The sequence below is a fragment of the Gavialis gangeticus genome, unplaced genomic scaffold (assembly GCF_001723915.1).
Source record: "Gavialis gangeticus isolate Ggan-Ray unplaced genomic scaffold, GavGan_comp1, whole genome shotgun sequence".
NCBI lineage: Eukaryota > Metazoa > Chordata > Crocodylia > Gavialidae > Gavialis > Gavialis gangeticus.
In genome coordinates, this window is record NW_017729014.1 from 19,251,564 (window position 1) to 19,265,010 (window position 13,447).

The 13,447-nt window shown below is 48.5% G+C and overlaps 2 protein-coding genes across 3 annotated transcripts in view; one reads left to right on the plus strand and one right to left on the minus strand.

The window, feature by feature from the left end:
• The window catches only part of TMCO4 (transmembrane and coiled-coil domains 4), a 74,271-nt gene extending 65,777 nt beyond the window's left edge, over nt 1–8,494 (plus strand). For both annotated transcript variants that reach the window (XM_019511905.1, XM_019511904.1), the window contains exon 14: nt 6,786–8,494. In XM_019511905.1, the coding sequence (XP_019367450.1) occupies nt 6,786–7,250 (465 nt within the window). In that variant the 3' untranslated portion in view covers nt 7,251–8,494. The remainder of the gene's footprint in view (nt 1–6,785) is intronic.
• Nucleotides 8,495–9,752: 1,258 nt separating this feature from the next.
• HTR6 (5-hydroxytryptamine receptor 6) overlaps nt 9,753–13,447 on the minus strand; it is a 16,758-nt gene continuing 13,063 nt past the window's right edge. Inside the window, exons 2-3 of the mRNA XM_019511906.1 lie at nt 12,015–12,173; nt 9,753–11,073 (exon numbers count right to left, since the gene is read on the minus strand). Coding sequence (XP_019367451.1) covers nt 10,648–11,073; nt 12,015–12,173 — 585 coding nt within the window. The 3' untranslated portion in view covers nt 9,753–10,647. The remainder of the gene's footprint in view (nt 11,074–12,014; nt 12,174–13,447) is intronic.

The following is a 13,447-nucleotide window of genomic DNA, read 5'->3' on the forward strand; positions in this document are numbered from 1 at the left end:
CCCCCCCCCCCCCCCCCCCCGTGTGGTTGATTTCAGACCTTGGGACAGCATTTGGGATTGTCTGAAAAGGTCCTGCAAATTAAACTTGTGTTTTTATGACCATAACCAGAAGCATTTATTGCACTGAAACACAAAGAGCTCAATCTGAATTTAATAGGCATGGCTGGGTCTTTTCAAGGACATTTTGGACATGCTTGGAGGAATTGATTGGAAAAGCGTACCAAAATTGCTCCTTTTAAATTGTCTTGTGGTGCAGAGGGGAGGTGGGTAGCTACCCAAACTTTGCTCTACAGGTAGAGTCCTGCGGAGATCTTTCTGCTGCTTGTTCTGGGATAGCAGGGCAGAGTCAATGGAAGAACCAGCTGCTTTGTGCCACTCCATGGTGTGGAGTAACTGTAAAACCTGCTTTAACAGGCCAGAATCGTCCAAGCAGCCTGGTGAATCTGGTCCATTAGTTTTCTTTTCTCGCCACAAGAAAAATATAGGGAAGCCCATGTTTATGGCATCGTTTCTCCTGCAGTGCTTCTGTGCTCTCCTGTGACAAACAGTTAAGTGGGTGTTTTCATTTTGGCTCATTCCAGTTCCTTTAAACACCCGGAAAGGGCTCCTTGTGAGTGTAGATGTTTCAGCCAGTTTAAAAGTGCTCGTTGTGCCAAAGATGAGGAGAAACCATCAAGAATTTAACTTGATTGATCGAATTGCGAAAAGAACAGGCCATCAGGACCTGGAACCAGCTGCATTTTACTACTATGATGGCAGAGAGATTTGCCCCAAATCATTGTTTCTTTCAAGCAGTCCCCACTGCTTTTTTGCTGGCAGTTTGACCGGCGGCTCTGCGCTCAACTTCATGGCATCGCCTGGTGGGTCGGGAAAAGAGTCCTGCCCCCTAGTGAGCTCTGCACGATCTGATATTTGTCAGCTTTGCAAAACCCTTGACAGCCTTCTCCAGTTTTGAATCAGACTTCACAGAGGCATGTAGCCTTCAAGACAATCTTTTTCTCTGGGGGCCTTATCCAGAGTCATTGGGTTTTTGAATGAGGCCCTTGTTGCTAAAGTCACAAAGCTTTATGGTTTACTGTACAAATGGGCCAAACACAGAGCAAGTTTTGCACCAACCCCTGAAAAGCAGTAAGCGTAGGCTGAGCTGGCAGTGGCTACAGTGGGTTGTGCGTTCTGTATCCTCTTAGCAGGTGGCAGAGAAGGTTTGTTCCCACTGCATGCCGGGATGCGCTAGGAGGATTATTCATGTCGCAGTCTGGTGCTTAATGATTATTCACTCCTTTTGCTCTGTTCTTACCGAAGCCAGTGGGAGCTGCATGAGTCAGGACCCCCAATCTGATCTTTAATCAGCACATTCACATTTTTGGTTCCATAAGAGTCTAGGCCAGGAAATGCAGAGGCAGCAGTTGGACCTGGAAATAAGGACTGGAAGGTTTTTCATTCAAAGGTTCACCCGCAGATTTAACAGGTCTGTTTAATCCCTTGATGACACTGGCAGAAGTTGGACGTTGCCCAAATAAAATCAATCCCCATCTTTCTGTAATGGTACCATAAATGAATGTACGAGGGATAGAATCCATTTCCCTCTGTCTGCGTCCCTTTTATTACTGATGTTAGTTCCACAGAAATATACTGGGACAAATTCATCCCCAACTTAAACATTATTTTAGCTTCAGTGGAGTTACCCCAGGAACGAATCCACTTCATTAGCTCAGAAGCAAAGCGACATGCAATAACTTGCAGATGTGAAAAGATACACTGGAAAAATGGTTTTGTATCTAATATATTGTGGAGACACATCAGTTGGTATATTTACTTTTATTGGACTTTACTTGACAGGTTCATTTCTCATCCGTTCTCCTGTGCTGCAGTTTGAACTCTGATACCATTAACATTACCGAAGAAGGAAGGAAATAAGATACAGACTGGAAATGCCTCATGTTTCCTCCTGATTATCTCTTTGGTCTCTCAATCAAAGTCTGTCAGACTTGCTTGTCCTAGCAAACTGCAGAGCACTTGCATTAATTTGTTCTTGGACTTGTGGGTGGATGAAGATGTTATGGAGAGGACTTGGAACATTTTGAGGGCATCTCCATTAGTGATTTAAGGTTTTTGATTAAATCTGGAGTTTTAGCCTTCGACTGGGGCTTCAGTGCTGTACCAGCCGTATTCTGGAATGGTTTCAGAAAGCCTTTAGAAAGGTGCCAGGACATACTGAGTGTGATCTGCACAGACAGTCCTGCCATCATCTGCGTTTGATGTTCAGGATATGCTGCCATGTGGCTTTCTAGATTACCCCACTGGAATGAATTCAAGTGTATCTTCATAATGAGTTTGAACTGAATTGAAATCCCTCTCCTGATTCATTTTGAGGGAGTCTAATGTGTCCTCAAAGTTCTCTCTCTGTTTTTTTTCCCCTTTGGAGTAGGGGAAGGGAGTTGCCTTGGGCAAGAATGAAAGAGTATTTTTGATGGTACTTAGGAGAGCTGGATGGGGGGAAGAACTCAACTCCCATTTAGGCAATTAACTGAAGAAGGGAAATTTCAAAAGAGCTCAGTGCCTAACATCTCCGATCGATGGTAGCAACTGTCGATCCTCCTGGATCATGGTGCATGCATGAGGGCCACCCAGACCTTCGATGCATATGCCTGGGCAGGAACTTTTGGAGGAGTGGAGGCTCCTATAGATGGTAGTGCTGGGAAAAGAGACTTTCTCCATCACACTCATTGAGAACTTTTGGGTGTTGAGGACTTAGGAAAATCTGGCCCTTTTAAGGCCACTTTTGAAAGGAGCTCCTTTTAACTAGTAGCTGGATAACACAATGAGAAGCTCCTTAAAAATACTGTAAGCAGAACAGCCCGCAGGTAGGTTAGACTGAAAGTCTCCATAGGATGGTTTTGGAGCGGTTGCTATACATTAATCTGTAATACTTCCTTAGCGTGCTTTTAGAATTTCTCGTTTGGATCTTTCTGTGCCCCAGTTCTCAACAAGTAAAATGAGCATGGTAATAATCACGTATATCACATGGGGTTGTGGAGATAGGGCGGTTCATTAATACTAGTGTTAAGAACCATATTCCAGTCTGGATTGGTGTCCCTGCAGGACACCCCTTAGACCTCTGTCTGAGTTGCACTAAGAGATGAGTAGGTGAGTTCTCGGCATATCATTGGAGAGTTTGTAGTTGGTTGATTTGGTTTGGGGGGGAGGTTTATCCCCAGTTTATTTGTTTGATTTTTTTATAAAGCTTTCAAGACTATTCCTGGAATGATATGAATGGTGTCCTTGTCACCAGGGTGTCTCAGCCCTTAGTCTTTGCCTCTGGGTCACTACTGAATGCATCTGGAGCAGGAGTGTTTTAACTGAAACCGTTACTTTCTAGAAAAAGGCATTTTACCTAAACATTTTCTTTTTCATACAGTTGTATTCATTTTGATGAAATAGCCTGCAAACATTTCTGAAATGGTAAACCCCCAAATTCATGTAGATTTTGTTTTGGGAAAAGCCCGCAAAAATTATTTCAAGATGAAGTTTTTGTCTAAGGCTGCTACGGGCTTTTACTTTTTCAGAGTTTTGCATTGCCTCGTGATAACAGCAATGAAAAATGTGACCTGTCATGTGTCAAGCCATGTCTGAATTGTCGAAATATTCTAGTAATACTTTATTATTTTTAAAAAAATCAAAAGCAATTGCTGGTTAGTACAGATAAAACATCTTGTGCGCTCAGTGAAGAAGCAACTGTTTGCCAGAGCCAAGAAAAATGATTCTCGGCTAACCCAAGACTATTGAGAACAGGTGCTCCTCTAATTATTAAACAGAATGTTTGTCTTCTTTTCTTGGTTAAAGTGTCAGGCTGATCTCTTACAACACATGCACTAGATGCTTTTGCTCCAGAAACGAGAATAAGCTGTTATAGTCTCTACCAAGTAGCAGCTCCGTGAAATGATCCAAAAATAAAATAATATAAAAGGGCATTTCGAGCATGATGCCATGGTATGACACATTGGTGGCAGTAACACATGACACAGTATGGCTTGGCAGCTCCTGCTGACCTCATGTACAAACAACAGGTCGAAAACCCAATTTCTGAGCTAACCACATTTTGAAAAACAAAAAACAAAATAACTTTTATCTGGAAATCCCACACCATGTGCGACGGAGTGGAAATATTTGGTTTTATTCCCATTCGGAATATGAACGTGAAAATATCGAATCACGTTCCAGGTTTCAGCCCGTTCCTCTGGGAACCTCCCCGTGGTGTGGCTGGAGCTGTGGCCTAGGTGGGCAGCCGGAAGAGTTCATGTGCCGGACGGAGTCAGCTCTGCAGTCAGAGCGGTTTCGGGATTTGTTTTATGGATCGCTCATGCACATCTTGGGTTGGGGGAATCACAGCTATTATTAAAGAGAGAACTTCTCCGGAAGAAGCTAGAGCAGAACAGCAAACTTCATGCACCTTTTTTTTTTTTGTCATTAGGTCCATTACTGACCTGTTCCCATCCACTTAACCCAGCTCTCTACCAAGTTTCCCTCCACTGTCTCCTAAGAGCCCCATACTGACTAAGGAAGAATTCATGCTTCTCTTGAGAACAATGTAAACATCGGAATCATCAATCCATTAGGCCTTTGATGGTTATTTTAATTAAAGTACTGATCTGTTCAAAATATAAAAAGGCTGTTGAGCCATCTGGGCTGATTAAAGCTGAATATTGCATTACTAATGTGCTGATTAAATCCTTCACTTTGCTCCAAGTTCTAAGTGCATCCAAATGTTACCACTCAAAAGCTGCTTTATGCAAATGGCCAGTGGGCTTGAATTTTGCCTTTGCACGAAGGAACTCTGAACTGCTTTTGTGCCTTGGGGATTAGTCATCTTGCCAGAACTTTAGCCCAAACTTCATCCCCTTTGGAGGGACTTACAGCTATTCTAGAAGGAGTTCCCCCTTGCAGGGAGAGGAGAATGTTAGGTAATGTGGTGAGTTCATGGTTTGCATGTTCATGGTTGGATGTGAGTGTGATTTACCATCTGAGAGCTCTGTCAAGGCCCTTCTGGTTGCTAGGAGCCATCATGATTTGTTCATTCAAATGCCAGCAGTTCGGCAAAGACCGTTAGAAGAGGAAAATGAGTTTTACTGCTAGCAGTTGTTCACAATGTTGCTGAATGAGCCTAGGAAAGGACACGCAAAAAAGCAGATACTGCTCTGCCAGGGAAGGAGGGGGTCTGGGAAGCAGAGACCAAGCTGGAGGATACAGGACCTAGCAGCTTTGGAGAGGGGAGTCTAGACTGGGATCTGCAGCAAGACTTTTTTGTGCTTACCGGAGCATAGGCGGGGATCTCTAGCTGAACAGTGATTAAGATCTTTCACTGGCTTTTAACTGTAGGCAACACACTAATTGCTAATAAGCAAGTCTGGAGCTGAGCTGCGGTGAGAGAGTTTTGCTGCAGTGGCCTTTGAAGAGCACCTGCCTCCTACCGCAGCAGGCACCAGACGTCTCAGATAGCACAAGGGAACAGAGCAAGGGGGACAGCATGAGATCTCTGGGTGAGAAATGTCGTGGTGGCGGCAGTTACCTGAGTCCAGGGTGGAGAAACAAGGCTGTGAAAGCTGGGTGTCCCCGACAAACTCCTCTTTGGCACAGAGTTAGCCAGGAGACTCCCTGCCTGACAATACTAGCGAGACAAACCTCTCGGCAGATCTCAAACCACTGTTTGCCATATGCATGTCAACCCTCATGCTTCAGGGATTCCCAGCTGAGGTCAGTGTGTGCTGTGAGCAAACTCATGGACAGTGCAGATGTCAGATAGACTTAAGGTGCAGAATCATGCCCTTTAATCTTTGCTAACATCCTCTGTGCTCGCTGAAGCATGGGCCGCAGAATTAGCTTTGACTCAGTTTAATAGCACTCTCCTGCCAAGAGAAGCCTGCTGGTGGGTCTCTTGTACGTGTTTTGTGTTCACAGGTGCATCCTTACACACAGCTGCAAGTAGAATAGGAAAGGATATTTGGAGGAACATAGCTGCTTGAAAAGTCTCATTCAGCAGCTGCTGCAGCTTGGCCTGAAAAGGCAGCTGGTTCCATCTGACCTGAGGGCTGGAGTCCTTAGTGTTCCCTTGCCCTTCTTAAAAGTGATTGGAAGAGCTGTTTAAATAGTCTGGTTATTTTTCTCTCTTGTGTATATTTGAGGGAGGGGTCTGATATGCCAATCAGAGGAGCATAGCTCATTAACAGGTAGCGTCATAAATTAGATAGCCCTGCCAGATGTATTCTGCATCTGCAGGCTCAGTTCACTCTTAAAGCAGTATCTGTCTGGTGCCAGGGAACAGCTTCCAGCTACAAGCCCCTCATAAGCAGGAATCGAGTCCTGCAATGGTCTTTCTCGTAGAAACAGCTGTCTGCATTGTACAGCTGAGGAAACTGAGGCACGGAGAAGGGATGTTTTACCCCGGGTCAGACAGCAACCCAGCCCTCCTGACTCCCATCTCTGCACCTCAGTCATTTCAGTGCATGTCCTCTCTAATCCCAGCCAACACTTAAACCTTAGAGGAGTGGGATCAGCGGTGATCCGGGCCTGGGGCAATGGAGGGAGAGTGCAGCAAATGAGAAGCTGTGCATGACCAGGACAGCGATCCCTCGGAGTGATTCTTAGGGAACTGCTTTTTTCAGATCGAGTTCTCCCTGCTTTCTAGGGCTGAGGCAGGTCCTCCTGGCTGCCTCTGCTCTCCGTGCATGGGGCTTAGCTGCATTCCACTTGGGTTTTTCATACTAACAGGCCGTGGTTGTTCTTTGCAGGTCAGCGGGCACCTGGACTACATGAAGCAAATGAACACTATCCTGAAGGCTGTGGGCATTAAAACCAAGGAGTGTCGCCTGGAGGAGATGGGGAGCACCAGCCTCTTCTCCAGCCAGGGCAAGAAAAGACAGGAGCCAGCAGACAATGAGACTCAGGGAGAGAACAGCAGGGTGGTAGAAGATGGTGCCATCAAGTCTGACCACTGGTCCTGGGAGCCCATAGCTAGTGATAGACTGTGCCCGAGTGGCAGAAACTCTCCCCTTACACACCCCAAGGCTTCCGAATCTCCAGTCTCATCAGATACCAGCAGAGACCAAAGCCCAAGTGACAAACCTTTATCAGCCAGCTCCCTGTGCTGCCCTGGTTCTTCTAGTCATGTCCTTGGAGAAATCTCCTGCCACAGCCCAGACTATTCGAACAATAATGACATCAAGAAGCAGGCAGCAGACCAAAGTCTAGACTGAATCTGAGAGATCAACACTGAACAATCCCTTGCTCCTTCCTTGGTCACTGCGTCATGACCAGCAAACACAACCTGCCTAGTGCTTTGGTGCAAGACAGCCTTGACCTACCTGGGTCTTCAGTGCACACCTGGGCTGAACGCTAAATGCAGTTACTAGAAAACATGAGCAGCTGGTTGCTGGCACAGCTAATAACTTCCTTAGGTCTGGCACTGTTAGGTTAAAGAGCCATTAGAACCGTTGAATAACCCTGGGCAGTACTGGTTTTCAGTGGAAACCATTTGGAGATCTTTTTGAGAGTGTTAGAGTGGGAGGATGTTCTGGCAGGATCACAGCGTCTCTCAGGCTCCTACAACACCAGGAGACTCCCAGCGGCTGGGCTGGAACACCAGCATGTCCTGCAGGACTGGTGCACTCTTCATTTTGCAATTGCTTCTTCTCACCTTCCTTACACCACATCTCCTTACGCTACAGGGTAGGAAGCACCATCAGCAGTGGTCAGAGGCTGGAATGGAAAAGCCCAGCTGGTGCAATTGCTGCAATACAGCCAAACTGCTCTAATGTACCTGAGAAAACCCCCGTGAAAGCTGACATCTATTCCTTCAGCACTTCAGATCTGGTTTACTTACTCCCCTGCATGAATTCCAGTGGGATTCAGATGTGAGTTGTTGCACTCTGGCATTAGCTTCTTCTGCCTTAGGGCTAGCTCAGGGTTATGGGACCACGGTGGTGTTGCTGTGCCACCCCCTCGTTTTCTTCTTCCATCTGTTCTTTCTGCGCACATTGGCAAGACAGGCAGACAGGAATAGACTGACCCTAGTGTTAACAGTGACAAAAACACTTGGGCCAGGTGCTGTCTCTCTACACTGGACTGCAGAAGGTGGAGCAGGATGGACACTGACTGCAGCTTAGAAGATGTTATAGAAACTGGAGCATGGAAGTGGAGTGTCACTGGGACAAAGCCATCGGAGCTGCTGTGACTGTCTTCTCACCTGACAGAGTCAGGTTCTCAGCTGCTGTAGATCAGCCAAGAGCCACAGAAATCATGGAGTTGTCCTGATTGGCACTAGCTGAGGTCCTCGGAGGTTACTGCCATGATCATGGTAAGAAAATGCTGCTTCATGTTGTGAAACTTGGGGAAACCAAGTGATTGTGGCAGCATTATTAGAGTATCTTGGGAACCAGAAACTTGTCTGTTTGAAGAACAGCTTGTCACTTGGGAATTAAAGGGGTGAATTTGTTTTGTATCATTGTCAGGTTTTTTAAATGCTGGATCTACATGCACAGTGCACATTGATTCACCAAGGTGAGTCTTACCTACCTGTCATAGGGAGACAGGGATGAGGATACCCAGATTCATCCTCTGACAATGCATGGCTGTAAGGGTTTAATTAAGACACTCTCCAGAATGCATTGTATGTACGATGGAGAGAATAACACTGAGCAGTTCTCTGGCAGGTTTGAAGCTTCATTGCCTTTTGCAAAGTGTGTTGAGATCCTTGGATAAAAAGTAGGGAAGCCAGGGCCAAGTCTCACAATTGTCATACAAGGCAAAGTTTTTTTCAGTGACCTAATAGGCAGCAAAGCACCCATCCTTTTCTTTTCTGTCCTTCACATCTCCCTTCAAGAAATCCCCTTTCCCTCCAAGGCTTTTAACTTGACGTTAATAAGAGGAACAAAATTAATCTGTATTTTCCCTTTCCAAAACACCGCCCACCCCAGGCTTGCTAATACGACCACATGTTGGTTTGTGCACTCTCAGACTGGGCAGAAAATGTGCGTGTGCTGTCCTCTGTGCCGTGTGTGATGCTTTCCCCAACCCCTGCATTTGACCTGCTGTGCTGCTGAGCATGACATCCGTTCCAACAACAGTCCTAAGCTGCTCCGTGGAAGTCGTGGTCGCCTACCTCTACCTCGAATGCAGGTCTGCCATGGTTGGAGCACTGGAGCCGTTTCATGTGGCAAAAGCCAGCTCAGCAGAGTGGATCTCTGCACCTGGATTCAAACTGCAGGTGGGGTTTAGATTGGCAGAATGCAGCTGCCCAAATCGGACTGTGGCCACAGGATGAGCGAATGCTGCTCCCGGGATACGTCACCAAACACAGCAGTGCCGTCCACCCGTACCTTGGGGCACAAACACCGAGATTATGTTTTGAATTGTTTCCCATGAATTTGTAACTGCACCCCCCTTCATCACAATAGCCTCCACAATGACAGCAGTTAGACTGTGCAGACAGTTGCCCACTGTTAGTCCAAGGATGTCAAGGCGCTTTGTGAAAGCAGGTGAGCACTATGATCCCTGCCTTCAGATGGGCAAACTGAGGCAGTTAGTATAGAAACATAGAAAATGAGGGCTGGAAGGGACCTCAGGATCATCTAGTGTAGGCCTCTGCTCCAGACAGAAATGTGCCCCCTTGCAGCTCCCACAGACTTCACCAGCAATTACGGGCACTCGGCAAGTGAAAATGCATGTTTCTAGGCAGAGTACTAGTACTAGTGCCACAGCACTAGTCTGGCAGCTGGGGCTTGCAGGGTCAGAGTAGCAGCCTGGCTTTTGCCCTTTAAAGGCTCACCCTCAAAGTGCCCCCTTTACTTGGGCTTTCAGAACAGAACAAGAGAATCCAGCATCCCAGAGTTTTCCAGACATCCTTCAAACCTTGTGTACCAGTATGAAAGGGACTGGCACGGAGCAGAGATTGCTCTCTGTCAGGAGGCAGCACTGGGCTCTTCTTGGATTCCTTTGCCTGCTAGATCCAGTTCAGCTTTTTTCTCATCCTCTTCATTTTTGCTGTGGGCTGATTTCAAATTCTACATTCTGATCAAGAGAAGGGAAAATATCACCACTGTTTTCTTAACTCAGAGATACTAAAAGCATCATACCCAGGCACTTCATGCCTAGTTCAGCCTCTAAGAGCACTTGGGCTGCTTCATGGTTCACAGATAAGGAGCAGGGAGTAGCAGCAGTGAGAAAGCAAGTACAGAGAGACCAGCAATTCAGCAATAAAATGTGGGTTCACCTTTTTAAACAAGCCCAAACTGTAACAGATGAAGAAATGGTTAGCGACTTCCACACAAAGAGGAGATACATTTCCCTTCCTGCAGCTAAGCTGTCAAAGAACCCAGTGATTTGTTTGCAGGGTGGCAGGGGGCTATATATCATGGTAAATCAATGCTGTGGGATGTCTGTACAGTCCGTTTTGGTTCAAGAGGTCCCTGTACCTATACATATACATGCACACGCACACACAGCGCCACCTACTCCTCCATCTCTGCCTTTGTCCTCAGGGGCCCCACCATATGGCAGCAGGTACCATTAGGCAGCATATGGCTAGTTTGTCAATTGGGAGACCCCATAACGAGCTCTCCCCAGCCATCTTTTGTTCCTGTCCAAGCACCTCGGTCAATCCATGGGAGTGTTTAGTTGATTGATCTGCAGCTCCTGGTCTGTGTGGTCCAAGTCAGATAGGTTGACTGAATCGGCCCCGGTGACTGGGATGGACTCCAAGTGATGGTCTTTGCAAGCGGGCAGAAAGATGTGCTCGTTCACTTGGATGACCGAGTCCACAGAGTCAGTCTCACCCTGCAAAGTGAGGACATTCTTGAGGGACATCCCCAACCGCTGCCCGCTGTTGGAGTTCCTCATGGACAGGGAGATGGCACTGGGCCTGCGTTCCCACGAGCGCCGGCAGCAGGGCAGGTACTTAGCCATGGCTCTCTTGAAGTCCCTCATGAAGAGCGGGTAGATGATAGGGTTCATGGTGCTGTTGCAGTAACCAAGCCAGGTGAGCACGTCAAAGAAGCCAGCAGGAACGCAGTCACATACTGCCTGCGGGGGGGGAGAGAGCAGAGGTTAGACCAAGTCACTGAGGCTGTTTGCAGTGCTGTGGCTGCCTCAACCTTTCCCAGAGCTTTCTGTGCTCTGGGGCTTGGTTGTGCTGCCCCCAGGACAGTCACATCCCAGCTCTGGCCTTTGCGGAGGGAGTTCTGGGCCTTTCCACGCGCCCCAAGGAGGGAAGTCCCTGTGGGGGATCACGGAAAAGCAAACGCAGACAGCAGCCTGGGGCAGGGTTCGTCACAGCAGGGGTGGGAGAAGCATCCAGGACTCCTCAGCTTCTTGCAAAGAGAATCAGTACAGGACAGGGGGGCCAAGCTCCCTTTCCAGAAGGGGCTGCCTCACTGGGTGCAGCTACAGAAGCGGGAGTGCGCTGGCGAAGCCATCAGCCCCATGCGTGGGGAGCAACAGTGCTTCCCCCTCCCAGCAGGGGTGAATGAGCTTGGCTTTGAGAGGGGCTCAGCGTGTTCGCCTCACTGCAGGTTCCCAGCACAGAGGCAGGACTTGCACTGGGAGGGTGGGATTGAGCCAGTACAAGAAGCTAAAATGGCCTTCAGGAAGGCCCACGAGCAGCAGTCGTGTGTCCTGCTTCGCCTGGTTCTAGCTCCTGGCCAAGCAGCCATGGCTTCCACCAGCCATGGCCCCAGACATCCTTGCACAAAGGACAGTCCTTGCCCTGGGGAGCTGAGAGCTCTGTGTGTAGGCATCTCGCTCCCCACTGCCTTCAAAGCACCTTTTAAAAATGGGCCCTTCCAGCCAGATGTCACATGGGCAGGGATGGGAAAGGGCCCAGAAGAAGGGCAGGGAGGCCAGTGACATTTGTGTGGGAGCCACAGACATTGCACTTGTGTTTATCCACGCTGCTCCTCAGGGGCTTTGCTCAAGGGGGGGGGCATGTGATGGATAGGGGTAGAAAACAATCTGCCCGGACTTACTTGTGCCATGTTAGCCACAAAGAAGGGGAGCCAGGCCACGAAGAACATGCCAAGCAGGATGCCCAGGGTCAGGCTGGCCTTCAAGGCTTTCTTGCTGTGCTTATTGGCAAATTTCCTGCTCTCGCTCGTGGCCGCTGATTGGCTCTGGGCTCTGGAGACCTGCGGAGGAGGGGGAGGAGTGGCGTGTGAAGGAAGTCTCAACAGCAGGAGGGACCCGCGTAATGCAGCCCCCAGCAAGCCTTGCTGCCTCGTCCTCGGTGATTACCCAGGGGGATGAGGATGCACTGGGACGTGGCTCAGACTCAGCTCCCATGGCAAGCAACACAGTGCAAGGTGCCTCCGCAGAACGCAGCCCCTGGCCGGACTGTCAGCACGAGCCTGACGGGCCCCTTGAGGGGAGGTCACAACACAGAGGGAACACGCTGTCCTGGCTGCAGGTGGGCATGGTTCCCTGTGCTACAGGATAGGTTTCGTGCCTCCCTTGCAGGACCCCAGGTTTGAAAAAAGCTGAGTGCCCACAGCTGCCAACCACTTGAATGGGATTTGCACTGGGCAGAATGGAGCCCTCCAACGCAGGGCCAGCGGATGCATGTTGTCCAACACGAGAGATACTACAGAGGCCTTGAATGGCAAATCAGACATCAGTGCGCTACCCCGAACACTCCCCTAGACCCTCTCTTTTTCTTGTCAGGGAAACTGAGGTATGGAGCAGGGGCAGGAATTTCCCAAGCCCACACAGTTACGCAGTGGTAGGATTTGGATTCACATCCACCCAGAAGTGCCAGGCATGTAGCTGCCTCATGAGATCCCAGTACACATGAAAGAATGGGCAGGTGGCATGTGCTGTCTGAACCCTCCCCTCCTCCCCTCCAAATTGGGGTGAGGTGGCAAGGGTGCTACAACATAGGGTGGACATCCCAGCGGTTGCAAGTTCAACACTACAGCAGACACACTCACCGCAACGGCCTGTCATTCCAATGAACCTGCAGATCCTGCTAAGTACCCTGTTACTAGTACACAGAAAGGAAGGGAGGACCCCCCAGACTGGCCCGGCAGGGAAGGCTGTGATTAAAACTAGAAGCGCCGAGAAGAGGAAGAATTCTACCCACTAAAGAATGGCCTCGGTATTGGGCACCTCTTGTTACTGCGGAAATCCAAGGAAATCAATCGTTCTCCAGAAGAATTGACCGGGAAGCAGCTTAGCCTCACAGTGCAGCCACAACATTGCATTTTTTAAAAACAGGGCCCTACATATTTCAGTTCACAAACACCAGGACTGGCTCTGGCTTCTGTCTAGCTCAGCAGTCACTAATCATTCTGCCAGCATCCTGGCTTAATGAAATAAGCCACAGCTTGCTGATCAGCCCTCCCTTCCACAAACAAATTCCCATTACCAGTGTAACACCCCGGTGGCTCTCTGCTTTGCATCTCAT